The sequence below is a fragment of the Somniosus microcephalus genome, chromosome 1 (assembly GCF_052327205.1).
Source record: "Somniosus microcephalus isolate GS21.2 chromosome 1, FLI_Smic_1.0, whole genome shotgun sequence".
Classification (NCBI taxonomy): domain Eukaryota; kingdom Metazoa; phylum Chordata; class Chondrichthyes; order Squaliformes; family Somniosidae; genus Somniosus; species Somniosus microcephalus.
This window is the reverse complement of record NC_140987.1, coordinates 257,925,288-257,944,250: the sequence shown is the minus strand read 5'-3', so window position 1 is coordinate 257,944,250 and position 18,963 is coordinate 257,925,288. Positions and strand designations below refer to the sequence as shown.

The 18,963-nt window shown below is 43.6% G+C and overlaps 1 protein-coding gene across 3 annotated transcripts in view; it reads left to right on the top strand.

Annotated features, from left to right (window-relative positions):
* The window catches only part of tbc1d2 (TBC1 domain family, member 2), a 101,329-nt gene that overhangs the window by 45,074 nt on the left and 37,292 nt on the right, over positions 1–18,963 (top strand). For all 3 annotated transcript variants that reach the window (XR_015078980.1, XM_085992594.1, XM_085992602.1), the window contains exons 4-7: positions 4,419–4,554; positions 6,336–6,475; positions 10,855–11,054; positions 17,746–18,129. Coding sequence is in view for 2 of the 3 variants with exons in the window: in XM_085992594.1 (XP_085848720.1) it covers positions 4,419–4,554; positions 6,336–6,475; positions 10,855–11,054; positions 17,746–18,129 (860 nt within the window). In the remaining variant the exon portion in view is untranslated. The remainder of the gene's footprint in view (positions 1–4,418; positions 4,555–6,335; positions 6,476–10,854; positions 11,055–17,745; positions 18,130–18,963) is intronic.

Genomic DNA, 18,963 nt, shown 5'->3' with positions numbered 1-18,963 from the left:
TGTCACTATATGCAGCCTTTGGTTAAAAAGAGTTTACAGTCCATTGACAAATGGATTTGAGTCTGACTTTGCAAGGAGCAGTCTCTGGAATTGCAAACTGTTTGGGTCTATAAGTATTAATTTCCTGTTTTGTTTTTGGTCAAGCTTCGAAGGGTTTTGGAAATATATATCTCTTTGGCTTCAACTCAACAGTCCTTCAGAAGCCATCAGAGAGCGAGACATAGGCAGGAGACGCCATAGAGTATTAGCAGATAGCTCTTGTGTACAGTTACGCCCTGGAGATATAATTGTTTTGTTCTTTCCTATCCAAGACGGAATAGTTAAGTCTGTAATTATTGTTTACCCTTGCTACTGTTTACTGATTTACATTTACATGCTTTTATAAAAAGAAAAAGCATACGGTATCCTGGGCTTTATAAATAGAGGCATTGAGTACAAAAGCAAGGAAGTTATGCTAAACTTTTATAAAAGACTGGTTACGCCTCAATAGAAGGATTCTGTTTAATTCCGGGCACCACACTTTAAGAAGGATGTCAAGGCCTTGGAGGGGATTCAGAGGAGATTTACCTGAATTATTTCTAATAGAGGTCTTTAAAATTATGAAAGGTTTTGATAGAGTGTTTCCACTTGTGGGGAAGAGCAAAACTAGCAACCATCAATATAAGATAGTCACCAAGAAATCAAATAGAGAATTCAGAAGGAACTTCTTTATCCAGAGAGTGGTGAGAATGTGGAACCTGCTACCACAGTAAGTGGTTGAAGCACATAATATAGATGCATTTAAGGGGAAGCTAGATAAGCACATGAGGGAGAAAGGAATAGAGGGTTATGCTGATGTAGTTAGATGAGGAAAGACTGGAGGAGGCTTGAGTGGAGCATAAACACCGGCATGGACTAGTTGGGCTGAATGGCCTGTTTCTGTGCTGTATATCCTATGTAATACCAGGGATGAGGGACTTCAGTTATGTGGAGAGAAGTTGGGATTGTTGCCCTTAGAGCAGAGAAGGCTAAGGGGAGATTTAATAGAGGTGTTGAAAATTATGAGGGGTTCTGATAGAAAATGTAGGGAGCAACTTTTGCACTGGCAGGAGGATCAATAACCAGAGGACAAAGATTTAAGCTTATTGACGAATGAGCTAGAGGGGAGATGCAGTAGGTTGTTCTGATTTGAAATGCACTGTCCGAAAGGCTGGTGGAAGCAGATTCAATCGTCATTTTCAAAAGGAGGATTGGATAAATACTTGAAAAGAAAACAATTGCAGGGCTATGGGGGAAAAGAGCAGGGGAGTGGGACTAATTGGATAGCATTTTCAAAGAGGCACGATGGGCTGAATGACCTCCTTCTGTGCTGTATCATTCTAATGAATCTATTTTATAGTTTGTAACCTAAGCCAGTTTGATGGTATTTATTTTACCATGTTCCAACGTCAAGGGGCATGTGATGTATCTAGCAAGTTGAAATAAGAATATATAAGAACACAAGAAATAGCAGCAGGAGTAGGCCATTCGGCCCTGCTCTGCCATTTAATAAGATCATGGCTGATCTTCTACTTCAACTCCTTCTTCACAATATCCCTGGATTCCCAAAAATCTATTGATCTCTGTCTTGAATATACTCAACGACAGCCCTCTGGGGTAGAGAATTCCAAAGATTCACAACGCTCCTGAGTGGAAAAAATTTCTTCTCATCTCAGTCCTAAATGGTCGACCTCTTATCCTGCGGCTATGCCCCCTAGTTCTAGACTCTCTAACCAGGGGAAAGAGCCTCTCAGCATCTTATACAGGGAGAGACTGTATGCACTCCATGTATTTTGTGATGTTGATTGAGGGATAAATATTGGCCAGGAGACAACTCCCCTGCTCTTCTTCAAAATAGTGCCATGGAATCTTTTACATGCACTTGAGAGTGCAGATGGGCCTTGGTTTAACATCTCATCTGAAAGACAGCACCTCCGACAGTGCTGGCACTGGGAATGTTGGCCTAGATTTTTGTGCTCAAGACTCTGGAGTGGGACTTGAACCCACAACCTTCTGACTCAGAGGTGAGAGCGCTACCCACTGAGCCACAGCAGACACCACCTTCTGCAGCTTGTCCTTTGTGTGCTGAGAATGTTCGCATCAGATGTTTGGACAACATCTTGTCCACCACCAAGAGCTTGCAATCAAATGGAATGCAAACCAGCAGGCACAACAACCCTGATAGAAGTGGACACCTCATGGACATCCACAAGTTGATCCATGAGGTGCTTAAGATGATCAAAGGAGTTGATGGGGTAGATAGAGAGAAACTATTTCCTCTGCTGTGGGAGTCCAGAACAAGGGGGCAGAACCTTAAAATCAGAGCTGGGCCATTCAGGGGTGATGTTGGGAAGCCCTTCTGCACACAAAGTGTAGTTGAAATCTGGAACTCTTTCCCCACCCCCCAAAATAGCTGTTGAAGCTGGGGGTCAGTTGTAAAATTAAAAACTGAGATTGATGGATATCTGTTCGGTAAGGGTATTAAGGGTTATGGAACCAAGGCAAGTAGATTCAGTTAAGATACAGATCAACCATGATCTAATTGAATGGCGGAACAGGCTAGAGGGGATGAATGGCCTCCTCCTCTTCCTATGATTTGAGTTGTATTCCCTTGCAGACATGTCTTTCGGCTATTACAGGCTTAAGTTTAACTTTTTTTTAAATTCATTCACGGGATGTGGGCGTCGCTGGTAAGGCCAGCATTTATTTCCCATCCCTAATTGCCCTTGAGAAGGTGGTAGAGGTTGCGGGTTTGGGAGGTGCTGTCGAAGAAGCCTTGGCGAGTTGCTGCAGTGCATCTTTTAGATGGTGCACACTGCAAACTTGTTTGTAGGTTGACGGAAATATTGATTTTTTTTTAATCTGCATTGCATCCTGGAATACAGGTGGATTTTTTTTAATAAAGGAGGATGTATGATTTTTTTAAACGCTCCTAAATTATGCAATTAACTTTTTTTTAAAAAGTGGAACAGTAACCGTCTTAAAAACAAATCCAGCACTGTTGATCATCAGCAGAAAAGGGAGAAGCAGAACTGAGGTGTTGAATTAAAATAAGTTGTTCCAGTTTAGACACGTGCTAAATCTATCACTATGTATGGAATCTGTCCAATACTATTACTGGCGCAGTCGGCATTCTCTTGTTACATGCATAGCCTTTGAATATATCAGCTGTGGCTCAGTGGGTAGCACTCTAGCCTCTGAGTCAGAAGCTCGTGGGTTCGAGTCCCACTCCAGAGACTTGAGCACAAAAATCTAGGCTAATGCACTTAGTGCCAGTGCTGAGGGAGTGCGATACTGTCTTTTGGATGAGATGTTAAACCGAGGCCTCGTCTGTACTCTCTGGTAGATGTAAAAGGATCCCCCGCCACTATTTGGAAGAAGAGCAGGGGAGTTCACCCTGGTCCCTCAACCAACATCACTAAAAAAAACAGATTGTCTGGTCATTATCACATTGCTGTTCATGGGATCTTGCTGTGTTCAATTTGGTAGCCACATTTCCTACATTATAACGGTGACTACACTTCAAAATTAGGCTTGTGTGGCAAATGGACCTTTTGGGCCGAATGGCCTGTTTGTGTGCTGTGAATACTTAATTGGCTGTAAAGCAATTTGGGGCATACAGGTGTCACGAAAGGCGCTATCTAAAGGCAAGTCTTTTTTTACAGTGGGGATCAACCTACCCACAGGAATGACTCCTGCATATGGGTGTTCACAAATGGTGTCCTCAGTGACTCTAGTGTCCACGTCGGCGCAAACTACAACGTTGTTCCTCATGAGTGTAGATTAGAAAACGCTGATGGGCCACGACCTTTACACTCACTTTGAGGAAATTCTACAGTCATTGTCTTGGAAAACCGGCTGCAGAAAGTGGAGGCTCAGTGAGCACCAGTTGAGAATTGTCAGCGCTAGTACCAAGCCGGTCACTCTCACGCAATTTCTAATGAGGTATAACAATATTGGCTCCCGATAAAGCAACGCCTCGATTTAAAAAAAATTCTCCTCCTCGTTTTCAAATCCCTCCGTGGCCTCCCCCCTCCCTATCTCTGTAACCTCCTCCCAGCCCTACAACCCCCCTCCTCCCCCCGAGATCTCTGCGCTCCTCTAATTCTGGCCTCTTGAGCATCCCCGATTTTAATCACAACACCATTGGTGGCCGTGCCTTCAGCTGCCTCGGCTCTAAGCTCTGGAATTCCCTCCCTAAACCTCTCCGGCTCTCTACCACTTTTTCCTCCTTTAAGACACGCCTTAAAACCTACCTCTTTTATCACCTTTAAAGTGGCTCGGTGTCAAATTTTGTTTGATAAGAGTCCTGTGAAGCGTCTTGTGACATTTTACTACGTTAAAGGTGCTATATACATGCAAGTTGTTGCAATTGAAAGAAACATTCTCCTATTCCTCAGAGGAAACGAGCGAATTCTTGGATCCCGTGAAGACGCCGACAGGCCTTGTCGGAGAGGAAGCAGCTTCTCTGCCAGCTCCACTGCAACCAACCACCCTCCACAACATCTCCCTTAAGCACCTGGGAACAGAAATCCAGTAAGTATTTGATGTCGTAATAATACTTATGGATAGAGGAGAAATGTGTTTTTTTTACACAGCGAGTTATGATGATCTGGAATGCACTGCCTGAAAAGGTGGTGGAAGCAGATTGAATAATAACTTTCAAAAGGGAATTGGATAAATACTTGAAGGGGAAAATTTTGCAAGGCTATGGGGAAAGAGCAGTGGAGTGGGACTAATTGGAGAGCTCTTTCAAAGAGCCGGCACAGGCACGATGGGCTAAATGGCCTCCTTCTGTGCTGTGTGATTCTAATGAATCTATTTGATAGTTCGTAGCCTAAGCCTGTTTGATGGTGTTTATTCTACCATGTTCCAACATCAAGGGGCATGTGATGTATCCAGCAATGGCCTCCTTCTGTGCTGTATGATTCTATGTCATTCGGTGTTTGTTTATTTGATTGCCACTGGAGATGACAACAATAACTTGTATTTATATAGCGCCTTTAACATCCCAAGGCATTTCGCAGGAGCAATTATCAAACAAGATTTGACGCCAAGCCACGTAAGGAGATATTAGGACAGGCCACCAAAAGCTTGGTCAAAGAAGTAGGTTTTAAGGAGCATCTTAATGAAGGAAAGAGGGATAGAAAGGTTTAGGGAGGAAATTCCTGAGCTTAGGGCCTAGGCAGCTGAAGGCACGGCTGCCAATGCTACAGTGATTAAAATCTGTGATGCTCAAGAAGCCAGAATTGGAGGAGCGCAGTGATCCCGGAAGGTTGTAGGGCTGGAGGAGATTATAGAGATAGGGAGCCTTATTGTTCAAAGGTGCACTGCCCCCCTGAAAAATGTATTTGGAGGGAGAAAACAATAAAAGGCTGAACATGTTTTTTAAACGCCCCTCCCCCCCCTTTGTAAGCACTGACCTATGGTTCCAATGTTTGCAGTAGCTCTCCACTACCTTCGGCATCAGCGAGTACTGGCAGCCTATTAAACTGTGTGAGGTAGAGTGGGGGTGGAGGTGTATCACAGTTGAGCTGATTCCCGTTCCCTCCCTGCATCTTATATGTGCACACATGCATGTTCCAGAAGCTGGCGCTGGACTAGCGATCTGGAGCGGAAAATTTGACGCTTTATTTTACTCTCCCGCCACCCCCCTCCCTGACCCAAGGGCATTGCGGGTCCATTACAGTCACTAATAAAGCCAGTAGGGAATTCGGGAGAAACTTCTGTACCCAGAGAGTGGTTAGAATGTGGATTGTGATACCACACAAAGTGGTTGAAGCAAATAGCATAAATGCATTTAAGCACATGAGGGAGAAAGGAATAGAAGGATATGTTGATGGGGTGATATGAAGAGGGGTGGGAGGAGGTTCATGTGGAGCATAAACACCAGCGGCATGAACCAGCTGAGCTGAATGGCCTATTAATACTATGATTTTGGTTAAGTTCCTTGATACCACTCTAAAGTAAAAAGTCCTTAAGTAATTTTAGTACCAATAGAATACAATGCAGTGAACTCAAACTTGGAAATGGTTTAAAGCATTTTTAACTTGTGCAGAATTGTCGCAAAGGCAACTTGTAACATGCCTGCAGATCACATACGGCCTTCTGACTTTACCTGCATTTTGTTTTAACAAAGTGCATCTTTGATAGATCGTAGTCAGATTCAGTTTAAGCTGTATTTTTATTTCTTTGTGTCTGTTAGATAATAGATATGCTGCACTGCCCTTCACTCGCTGAAGGTTTGTTTACACTAATCACTACTCACTTGTGGCTTCATCTTTTTTGTTGTTTGTTCCACACCCTCCCCCGAACAGGAATTTTGGCTCTAAAACCGTGTTTCAGTTCTACGGAAACAAGCCACTAAGGGAAAATAGGACAAGTTTTGAGGACATCAGCCAGGGAGCTAATGAAGCTGGTGAAAATCTATCCCTGGCCAAAGAAGCGGATGTATCAGGTAGGGCCATGCACACTGGGGGAACGACAACACTTCCAGACAAAAATCAAAATCAAGCCCGTTTATATTTCCAAAAGTGGTTGTGCTGGAACATGTCCCAGGCTAGTGTTCTTTCAGTCATTTGTGACTCTGATTTATTCACTCTTTTAACTGGTTCACTGTGGGCTGCAACAGATTGGATGCAACACTCCTTTTGGAAAGAATTTACCTGGAAAGTTCCAGCGTGTGAGCAGCGTATCACTGCGTTTGTGTTTTTTTTAAATTTATTGCCAAAAACCACTTCACCTGGAAGCAATTCTGCATGGTGTTAAGGCAACGGGTATTCACTTAAAGTTGGGCCAAAAATAATCATTTCGAGCAGCGATTTGCTCACGGTTCACTGTCGCAAGCCTGCCCTAAGGTGCTGAGGACAAGTTTGGCACTTGAGGCGTGATCGGGCTTGCGGCAGAAACCCTGGACTCTGTGGGTCAAAGGTGTCCTTAGTCTTCTGAGGGACCTCCCACAGGCCCTTCTCTTACACAACCTGCGACTACCGGCAGTTGGAACATTTAATTGCTTGACTTTATTCTGTAGGCTAAGACATTTCTTTTGTTAGTTTATCAAACGCTGTAAAGTCACCATTGGATTTTTGTAGAAAGTTCCTTTTACAACTTTTTTCCCTATAAAATCATGAAGCACAGAGGGAGGCCATTTGGCCCATTGTGCCTATGCTGGCTATTTGAAAGAGCTATCCAATTAATCCCACTTCCGCCCCTGCTCTTTCCCCATATCCCTGCAAATTTTTCCTTTTCAACTATTTATCCAATTCTCTTTTGAAAGTTACTATTGAATCTGCTTCACCACCCTTGCAGGCAGTGCATTTCAGATCACCATAACTCGCTACACTGAGGGAGTGCTGCACTGTTGGAGGTGTTGTCTTCTGGATGAGATGTTAAACCGAGGCCCCGTCTGCTCCCTCAGAATTTTGTATGTTTCAATGAGATCACACCTCATTCTAACTCTAGAGAATATAGGCCTAGTCTACTCAATCTGTCCTCATCAAACAATCCCCCCCCCATCCCAGGAATCAGTCTGGCGAACCTTTGTTGTACTCCCTCTATGGCAAGTATATCCTTCCTTGGGTAAGGAAACCAAAACTGTACACAATACTCCAGGTGTGATCTCACCAGGTCCCTTTATAATTGCAGTAAGACGTCTTTACTCGTACTCAAATCCTTTTGTAATGCTGTGCTATGAATGAATGGCGGCTAGCAGTTGTGCAAGACCAGCTTAATGATTTGCCCTTCGAAGCGGGGAAACCACTTGTTCAAACCCACATTCTACCATGCTGTAATGCAAGTCACTGCATGGACCAGCAAAGTAACTGGGCTGACTTCAACTGTATTGTTTTCATCCCATCTGGAAGCTAAACTGACCTTCAAAATCATTGTTTTTAAAAAGAAACTGGTGAATTGGACCGAGAAATTAGGTTTGAATCTAATCCAAACTTCAGGAGAGACTTGCGATTCTAAGACTAAAAATAATGCACAGTATTGAGTTCAGCTTCTTCTTAAACCTATAAACACAAAAAGGAGCATTTCATTTTAGCTGAAGTAATCTAGATCTCACCTCATTCTTATCTTCTCTCCTGAAGGTTCTATACACCCAAGTTGCTCACAAAGACCAGAAGCTTGGACATTCCTGGGTTAGATTATTCTAATATTAGTAAAAGGCGATTGCCACAGTGGATTTGAGGGGAACAGGGTGTGTACAAGAATATCATCTCAGGATGCCATGCTCCCCTGAAAACAGTATTCCCCCCTTGGGGAAATAGATCACTGGCCCTTCATCACTTGGTTTAACGTCTCATCTGAAAAATTGAACCTCCGACAGTGCAACACTCCCTCAGCACTGCATAAGAACATAAGAAATAGGAGCAGGAACAGGCCATTTGAGCCTGCTCCACCATTCAATGAGATCATGGCTGATCTTCTGCCTCAACTCCATTCACCGGCCCTATTGCCATATCCCTTGATGCCCTTACTAGTCAGAAATCTATCGACTTCTGTTTTGAATATACCCAATGACTGAGCCTCCACAGCCCTCTGGAGTAGAGAATTCCAAAGATTCACCACCCTCTGTGTGAAGAAATTTCTTCTCATCTCAGTCCTGAATGGCCTACCCTTTATCTTGAGGCTGTGGCCCCTGGTTCTAGACTCCCCAGCCAAGGGAAACATTCCCCCAGCATCCATCCTATCAAGCCCTGTAATAATTTTGTATGTTTCAACGAGATCCCCCCTCATTCTTCTGAATTTGAGAGAATACAGGCCTAGCTTACTCAATCTCTTCTCATATGACAGTATTGAAGTGTCAGCCTGGATTTTTGTGCTCAAGTCTCTGGAGTGGGATTTGAACCCGCAACCTTCTGACTGTGAGGCAAGAGTGCCACCCACTGAGCCACAGCTGACCCCACTACCACTAGGAGTCCACCAAAGGTAATTAATTGAACTATCCCTGGAAAATTCAGAGGGGTCAGCAGCGAGTGAATTGGGCAGAAATCGCACTCTGCCATACTTTTGTTGGGCAATGACATCAGCAACGGAATTCTGCCCAGTGAGCTGAAATTGTGCTGTGTGATATGGTTAACAAACCCGTTTATTAATTTGTATAAAGCTCCTTTTGTCCAATATTTTAACTTAAGGGGTGAATCTGTTTTCTTTAAACGGGTTAAATATCTTCATTAAAATTGAATTCTTCTGTCTCCGTTCAGCACTGTTAGCGTGCAGTGTGACAGCAATACACAAGTTTCTCTAGTCTTTCCTCGTGATTAATTTCTCTAATACCAGCTCATTAAGTATCTGGGTTAAATTAAATCAAAGAGTTCTGCTCTTTGACTGGAAAGTGAAGCAGAAGATTACCTCTGAGCAAATAAGAGATCAAGCTTTGATGTGAAAGATTAGTTTGCCACATCAGACAGCTTTTAGGAGCTTTCCAAAATATTTGGGAAAACCTTCCAGCAAAATATTTCAGCACTCTCTAAGTAACTCGCATTTAATAACTGATCTTTGGACTCCACCCCCTCAAGTTATTAAGTGGTTGTTTTTTTTTATGTTTCGAGTGGAACTCCAGAAAAAACATGCCTATTATCAAAGATTACCCGCAATCCTCTTTGTCATCCTGAGTGTAAACTAAAACCCCCAACAGTGTTGGTATTCAATGTTGATCTTTTCTTTAGCTCCTCCTTGTTCCATGTTGGAAATGGCCATTTTGTGAGTAATTAGTATGGTGATTTTATGTCGCAGTAACACTTGAGCAAGGTTAAGCAGGAGTTTATTCTTCTCCATGCAAGCATTGCCAGTGTATTTTAGACTGGTAGGAAAGAAAAGAAGGACTTGCATTTCTATAGCGCCTTTCACAATCTCAGGACGTCCGAAAACGTTTCACAACCAATGAAGTGCTTCTGAAGTGTAGTCACTGTTGTAATGTAGGAAACGTGGCATCCAATTTGCGCACAGCAAGCTCCCCCAAACAGCAATGACATAAATGACCAGATAATCTGTTTTAGGTGTTGGTTGAGTGATAAATATTGGCCACTACACCGGGGATAACTCCCCTGCTCTTTTTCGAAATAGTGCCGCGGGATCTTTTCCGTCCAGCTGTGAGGGCAGACGGGTCCTCGGTTTAACGTCTCATCTGAAATACGGCACCTCCGACAGTGCAGCACTCCCTCAGCACTGCACTGGGAGTGTCGGCCTGGATTTTTTGTGCTCAAGTCTCTGGAGTTTGACTTGACCCCACAACCTTCTGACTCAGAGGCCAGAGTATTTGCTCCTTCAGCCTTGGGAGGCTGATCTAAAAGACTAAGATGCTTTGATTGGCACTGCCATGGCCAGAGCCTAGCCAGAGGCGACATGAGGAAAATAAATTTTCTGCAGTGAGTTGTTACGATCGGGCATGCACTGCCTGAGGGCGGTGGAAGTACATTCAATAATTTTCAACGGGGGAATTGGATGAATACTTGAAGTGGAAAAAATTGCAGGGCTATGGGGAAAGAGCAGGGGAGTGGAACAAATGGGATTGCTCTTTCAAAGATGGGCCGAATGGCCTCCTGTGCTGTATCATCCTGTGATTCTGTGAATACAGTGGCACCTGCTACAAAAAGATGGGGAAAATACCCAATGTTTCTCTGAAATGGAGTTCAACCCAGTGATAGCGGTTTTAACTTTAGTTGCCATTCTAGGCTAAGGCTTAGGATCCTCTAATTGTGACTGCATCAAACAAACATGGGAACTTTGATCTTACTGAGTTGCCCGTCACACGTGGGTCTAAATGATTTTGATAAAAAGGATATTGCAGCGGGATGGCAGTGTGTAATGGGCCAGTACTTGCCTTTTTTTTAGTTAAGGAATCACATCAGGAAGAGCAGAAGATTCCATGGCGAAAGTGTTCAGGAAGCAGTTTGAGAACCCTGACCAATCTGCTCAACAGCAGTCCACTCTCTCTGGAGAAGTATGCAGCGAAGGACGGGATCTCCCCAGACAGGGTCACCAAGTTACACAACGACATCTTGGGACTCACCAATGAGCTCAATGCACAAAGGGTAAGGCAAACTACTTGTGTTAACTCTGTAAAGGGAGCGTTTTTACAAGATCTGACTTGCATATCTAAAGGGTTGTAGAATCAGAAAATAGCACCTCACAAAAGGAGGCCATTCAGCCCATCGAGTCTGCGCTGGCTCTTTCGAAGAGCAATCCAGTTAGTCCCACTCCCCGCTCTTTCCCTATATCCCTGCAGTTTTTTCTCCAAGTATTATTATCCAATTCCCTTTGGATGGCTTGCCAGGTCTCTTCAGAGGCTGTTGAAAGAAAGAAACTGAGAAAGAAGCTAACTAACTAACATTTCTGAAGTGCCCCAGGATGTCCCAGTGCTTTACAGCCATTTTGTGGAGTGCAGTCACTGTTGTAATGTAGGAAACGCGGCAGCTAATTTGAGCACAGTAAGCTCTCACAAACAGCAATGTGCTACTGACCAGATAATCTGTTTTAGTGATGTTGGTTGATGGATAAATATTGGTCCCAGGACACCGGGGATAACTCACCTGCTGTTCTTCGAAATAGTGGCCACTTTTACGTCCACCTACGAGTGCAGACGGGGCCTCGGTTTAACATCTCATCTGAAAGACGGCAACTCTGACAGTGCAGCACTCCCTCAGTATTGCACTGGGAGTGCCGGTCTAGATTTTGTGCTCAAGTCTCTGGAGTGGGGGCTTGAACCCACAACCTTCTGACTCGGGCGAGAGTGCGACCAACTGAGCCACGGCTGACTTCAACCAAATAGTGCAGAATTGGGATCACTCATGGGCCAGACGGGCTAGGTGTAGCAGGTTCTCTTCACTGAACCAGTTGGGTTCTTGCAACTACCTGGAACTTCCCATGGTTATCTTTCTGGTGTTAACCAACCAATTGCTGGGTTTATTCGATTCAGTTTCACAATTTGTCATGGCGGCATTTGAGGTCGTGAAAGGCACTGTATAAATGAAAGATCTTTCTTCTGTCATTTTAGCCATAAGTTCCTGTTGGAATTTTTTTGTGCTTAAGTTAGATGTTTTTACAAACTCAGCCCAAATTGCACAACATCATCAGCCTCTATAATGAATTACATTTTTAAAACTAAAATGCACCAGATGGAAGTAGTGACCGTATTGAAACCACTTTTTTTGTTTCCTGCAGCATTGTATCACAATCCCCAATCAGCATGAAAAGGAACAGTGTGTTTTCTGTCATATTGCCTGCTTAAGAGGGCTGTTAACCCTCGAGTGTATTGAGGATGCTCAACCGTTGAGTATATTCAAGACAGCGATCGATAGATCTTTGGACACCATGGGAATCAAGGGACATGGGGATAATGGAATAAAAGTGGAGTTGAGGTAGAAGATCAGCCATGATCTTATTGAATGGCGGAGCAGGCTCGAGGGATCGAATGGCCGACTCCTGCTCCTATTTCTTATGTTCTTGTGTTTAATTCTGGATAAGGGAATGAGCCAAAACAGATAAATGTCCTTAGTAGGAATTGCTGCAAGTACTTTAGATTCTCATAACTAGGGGAGATTTGGAGAAGAAGCCTTTTTAGTTTTTTGTTTTGATTTCACCCAGTTGCAGATAGATGATGGTTAGTGCACTGCATGAGGAGCTGCTCTATGCCAATCATGTTCATAAAACACTGTACTACTGAAGTAGGGGTATAAATTTCCACTGTTGTTCAGTGTATTATGATACAAAGTCAGAAGTCTTCAGAATGAGTTCCTCATGTGATAAAGAGATGCACCTGTTTTTTGAACAAGCATGATTTTTGACAGTAACTTTTTTTTAATGAATACAAGACAAAACTGAGGAAAACAGCCACAGGGTTTGTACAGATGGATTTGTTGCTTAATAAGTTGTCATTATGCAACCATGGATGGATTGTGAACTATACTGAGTGATCAACAGACAGCTGGAAAGTCCCATGTAAGGCAGCAACATTTCTGCTGCATATCCTGTTCAGTGTTTTTCCTGTTAATACGAACAATGATGGACAGGTAAAGACCCTCTGGTCCATCCAGCCTGTCCCAAGCAATTGTGATACTCCACTTCAACGAGAAACCATGCGACCTCCTGGGAGAGGCGAAAAACCAGATTTAAAAATCCCAGGTCAATTTGGGAAATTGCTCTCCGACCCATCTAGGTGATTGAAACTAATCCAGGAGATCACACTGGCCCTGAATTCCCTGCAGTACCTACCTTGGTGATCTCCGCCCCAACCAGAAACAGGTCCAGCTCTCGCTTGAGGGAATTCAGTGAATCGGCTTCCACCGCACGAGATGGCAGCCTGTTCCAGAGGGCCACTATTCTCTGGGAAAAGAACCACCTCCTGACAGCCAATCTAGATCTGGCCTTGTACAACTTCAAATTGTGACCCCCCTGGTCCTTAATAATCTATTTAATTGGAACAAACTGTCAACTGGAATACAATCTATTCCCTTCATTTTCTAAACCTCAATCAAATCACCCCTAAGTCTACGCTTCTCTAAAGTCCCAGCTCTTTTAGCCCATCTTGATAACCAAGATGCTTTATACTGGGATTTAGACTATTCTGCACCCTTTCCAAAGCCTCAATATCACCCACCATGTGTAGAGCCCAAAACTGGACACAGTATTCCAAGTGAGGCCTGACCAAGGTCTTGTACAAGGACCCAGCAGTACAACATCCTATTAAGCATGCTCCAGGTTTCTCATTTCCTTGATCTCTTTTCCCTTTCTCCCCACCAAAACTATCTCGGATTTGAAAATAATTTCTAATTGATTTTATAATTTTTTTACTTGAAAATTGAAGGTTACGTACATAAAATTACATAGAATTTTACAGCAAAAAAAACAGGTCATTTGGCCCAATTGGTCTGTGCTGGTGTTTATGCTCATGAGCCTCCTCCCACCCCTCTTCATCTCACCCCATCAACATATACTTCTATTAGCTCTACCAAAGAGCCAGCACAGGCATGATGGCCCAAATGGCCTCCTTCTGTGCTGTCTCATTCTATGATTCTATTCCTTTCTCCCTCACGTGCTTCTCGAGCTTCCTCTAAAATGCATCTCAGCTATTCGTCTCAACCACTCCCTGTGGTAGCGAGTTCCACATTCTCACCACTCGCTGGGTAAAGAAGTTTCTCCTGAATTCCCTATTGGATTTATTAGCGACTATCTGATAGTTGATGATTTTGGATGGTTTCTTGTAATTCCATGACTTTTTGACATTTGCCTTTGATCGATGTGCACAGAGAAAACATTTGTTGTGGTGTGTCCTCTCCTCAGTGCACGATCAAAAATAAATACACAAAACTCAACCGTTTTATAATGGTTTTAAATAAAATTAGAAGAGTATGGTGGTTGGCTTAACTTTTATAAAAATATTTTAATTTAATTGCCGGGACCTCAAGTGACAACTCGCGCCCCACCGCTCTGTCGCATCCATCTCGAGATAATGTTATAGCGTCGCCAACACAGGAGTGATTGTAGGGACCTAAAGTGCCTCATGATTTGTTCCTTGAGTCTTGCGATCCACCCATGTTGGCTGAGGAAAAAAACTGTGGCGATTTCTTTTGTTGTTTTGAGTCTGACCGTGCCTTGTGAGTGTTGAGAGAGATTAACGTGCGTGCGAATCCACATTGCCTGGAGCAGTCTGAGCAGGGTGATTGAGTTGTCAATTTGGGAGAATTTTAATTCAGCTTCAAAATAACAAAATCTAGAAATATAAAGCTGGGATCAGTAAAACATGACCAATGAAGCTGTTGGATTGTCACGAAAAGTAAAAGAAAGACCCTCATTTATATAGCGCCTTTCACGACCTCAGGACATCCCAAAGTGCTTTACAGCCAACGATGTATCTTTTGAAGTGTAGTCACTGTTGTAATGTAGGAAACGCTGCAGCCAATTTGCGCACAGCAAGCTCCCATAAACAGCAATGAGATAATGACCAGATAATCTGTTTTAGTGATGTTGATTGAGGGATAAATGTTGGCTATGACACTGGGGATAACTCCCTTGCTCTTATATAGAAATAAAATCATAGAATCATAGAAATTTAGGGCACAGAAGCAGGCCATTCGGCCCATCGTGTCTGTGCCAGCCAAAAAAGAGCTATCCAGCCTAATCCCACTTCCCAGCTCTTGGTCCATAGCCTTGCAGCACTTCAAGAGCATATCCAAGTACTTTTTAAATATGATGAGGGTTTCTGCCTCTACCACCCTTTCAGGCAGTGAGTTCCAGACCCCCACCACCCTCTGGGTGAAAAAAGTTCTCCTCAACTCCCCTCTAATCCTTCTACCAATTACTTTAAATCTATGCCCCCTGGTTATTGACCTCTCTGCTGAGGGAAATAGATCCTTCCTATCCACTCTTTCTAGGCCCCTCATAATTTTATACACCTCAATTAAATCTCCCCTCAGCCTTCTCTGTTCCAAAGAAAACAACCCCAGCCTTTCCAAACATTCCTCATAGCTAAAATTCTCCAGTCCTAGCAACATCCTTGTAAATCTCCTCTGTACCCTCTCTAGTGCAATCACATCCTTCCTGCAATGTGACCAGAACTGTACACAGCTGTGGCCTAACTAGTGTTTTATACAGTTCAAGCATAGCTTCCCTGCTCTTATATTCTATGCCTCCGCTAATAAAGGAAAGCACCCCATATGCCTTCTTAACCTGTCCTGCTACCTTCAGGGATCTGTGGACCTGCACACCAAGGTCCCTTTGTTCCTCTACCCTTCTCAGTATCCTACCATTTATTGTGTATTTCCTTGCCCTGTTAGCCCTCCCCAAATGCATTACCTCACTTCTCCGGATTGAATTCCACTTGCCACTTTTCTGCCCACCTGACCAGTCCATTGATATCTTCCTGCAGTCTATAGCTTTCTTCCTCACTATCAACCCCGCAACCAATTTTTGTATCATCTGCAAACTTCTTAATCATGCTCCCTACATTGAAGTCTCAATGATTGATATATACCACAAAAAGCAAGGGTCCTAGTACTGAGCCCTACGGAACCCCACTGGAAACAGCCTTCCCATCGACCATTACCCTTTGCTTCCTGGCACTGAGCCAATTTTCGATCCAACTTGCCATTTTCCCTTGGATCACATGGGCTTTTACTTTTCTGACCAATCTGCCATGTAGGACCTGGTCAAAAGCCTTGCTAAAATCCATGTAGACTACATCAAACGCACTACCCTCATCAACCCTCCTTGTTAGCGCCTCAAAAAATTCAATCAAATTAGTTAGACATGACAAATCTATGCTGACTGTTATTGATTAATCCGTGCCTTTCTAAATGACGATTAATACTGTTCCTCAAATTTTTTTCAAATAATTTGCCCACCACTGAGGTTAGGCTGATTGGCCTGTAATTACTCGGTCTATCCCTTTCTCCCATTTTTAAACAACGGTACCGCATTAACAGTCCTCCGGCACCACACCTGTAGCCAGAGAGGATTGGAAAATGATGGTCAGAGCCTCTGCTATTTCCTCCCTTGCTTCTCAACAGCCTAGGATACATTTCACCCAGGCCTGGCAATTTATCTACTTTCAAAGACACTGATCCCCTTAATATATCTTCTCTCACTATGTTTATCTCCTCTAATATTTCACACTCCTCCTCCTTAACTACAATGTCTGCATCGTCCCTCTCTGTTGTGAAGACAGATGCAAAGTATTTATTAAGAACCATTCCCATGTCTTCCACCTCCACACAGGTTATCTTTTTGGTCTCCAATAGGCCCTTCAAAACAGTGCCGTGGGATCTTTTACATCCACCTGAGAGAGCAGACAGGACCTCGGTTTAATGTCTCATCAAAAAAAGACATCCAGTTCACTAATGTCTGTTTTAGGGAAGGAAATCTGCCGTCCTTACCCGTTCTGGGCCTATATGTGACTCCAGTCCCGCACCAACATGGTTGACACTTAACTGCCCTCGGAAGTTGCCTAGCAAGCCCCTCGGTTGTGGCAAACCGCTCAATCACCACCACCTTAGGTCAACTAGGGACAGGCAAAGGCCCGCTAATGAATATTAAAAAACATATTTTAAAATGTCCTGATTTATGGTTCCCCTTGTAATATATGTTTGCCATTTTATATGAGGAAACCGCTTTTTGGATGTAATTTGTGACTGGGTTAAAGTTAGAATCATAAAATCTTACAGCACAACAGGAGGTCATTCGGCCCGTCGTGCCAGTGCTGGCTGTTTGAAAGAGCTGTCCAATTTAGTCCCAGACCCTGGCCTTCTCCCCATAACCCTGCAAATTAGTCCTCTTCAGGTACATGTCCAATTCCCTTTTGAAAGATCCTATGGATTTTGATTCCACCACCCTTTCAGGTAGTGCGTTCCAGATCACAACAACTCTCTGTGTGAAACAGTTTCTCCTCATTTCCCCTCTAGTGCTTTTGCCAATTATTTTAAATCTATGACCTGGTTACCGACCCACTTACCAGAGGAACCAGTTTCTCCCTACTTGTTCTATTGAAACCCCATATAATTTTGAATACCTCTATTAGGCCTCCCTTTAACCTTCTCTGCTCTAAGGAGAACAATCCCAGCTTCTCTAGTCTCCATAACTGAAGTCCCTCATCCCCGGTATCCTCCTGGTAAACCTTCTCTGCACCCTTTCCAGGGTCTGTTTCATTTGGGGGGTTTTGTTTGAGGTGGGATTGCTTAACGCCTTTTAAAAAAAACAATTGACAATGGAGTTTTGCCGATAATTTGACAGGAACTGGTCAAGCTCTTGCACAGGGCTCTGGAAGCCGCACAGCAGGAGAAGAGGGCTTGCAACTCCTACCTCGCGGCTGATGAGTCCACCCGCCTGGAGCTGGTGCGGCACAAGGTGCGGCAGATCAGGGACCGGGACAACCGGGTCTGCCTGCTGGAGAAGGAAAAGCAAGAGTTGGAGCATAACCTGAGGCTGCAGAGAGGCCACGTCGAGGAGCTGAAGCAACACGCCCAGTTGCTGATGGAGAAAAACCATGCCAAACAAGAAGTCATCCTGAAACTCTCTGAGCAGATGGCCAGCGAAAGCATCTCCCTACCAGAAGCTTGCGATAAAGTCACCGCCGAGACGCTGAGCAAACTGAAGGAGAAGATTGCACATTTGAAGGTAATTGGTTCTTGTACTATATGTGGGTAGATCAAATGAAGGACAGAGACAGGATGAGCTGCTAGTCCATGTGCTTGCTTTATTAGACCAGAGCAAACTGAGCATGCTCATACTAAACCATGTGACAAACCATGTGATGATACATTACACTGCTTTCCCCTTAAAAAAAAATGTATGTATTCCCCTCTCAAATACAACAAAACTATGCCCCCACTTTCCCAGCATCACACATACCACATAACAAAATCTCCTGGCTTTTTTTTCTTTTAAATTAACTACAAATCCAGTTTAATAACAGGCTTGCGGAGCCTTCCTGATCTCCTTTATAGAAGGTTTTGGTGTTGAACCAATTTTTGGGCTGCTTTGTCTTGACTCCGAACTCATAGATGATCCTGTTTCTATCTCAGATTTGTTTGAACCTGGTACTTCAGTTACTGAAATCTGAATCGAGTCAAACTCATGTATGAGTTCATGATCAAATGGTCCAAGATCATGTCTTGGTTCATCTCTAGCAGAGATAATTTGATCTACATGAACACTTCGGATGTTGTCACCAATTTCAACCAAGTATCTCTTGGTTCCACCAACCTCTACTATGGTTTCATCCCACTTGTGTGAACTTGACTTTCCAGGGGGACTGAGAACATGAACACACTCCTTTTGTTTGAAACTGTGTTCTTTCTGATTGCTGTCATAATAACGTTTCTGATGTTTAGTGTGCAGAGTAGTTCTATACTTCAGCAAGAAATTTGCCAAACATTGCTTCATGCTGAATCCTGAACAACCCTGCAACGCTTGCTTTTTGAGAGCTTCTTTCACTATTCTGACTGACCT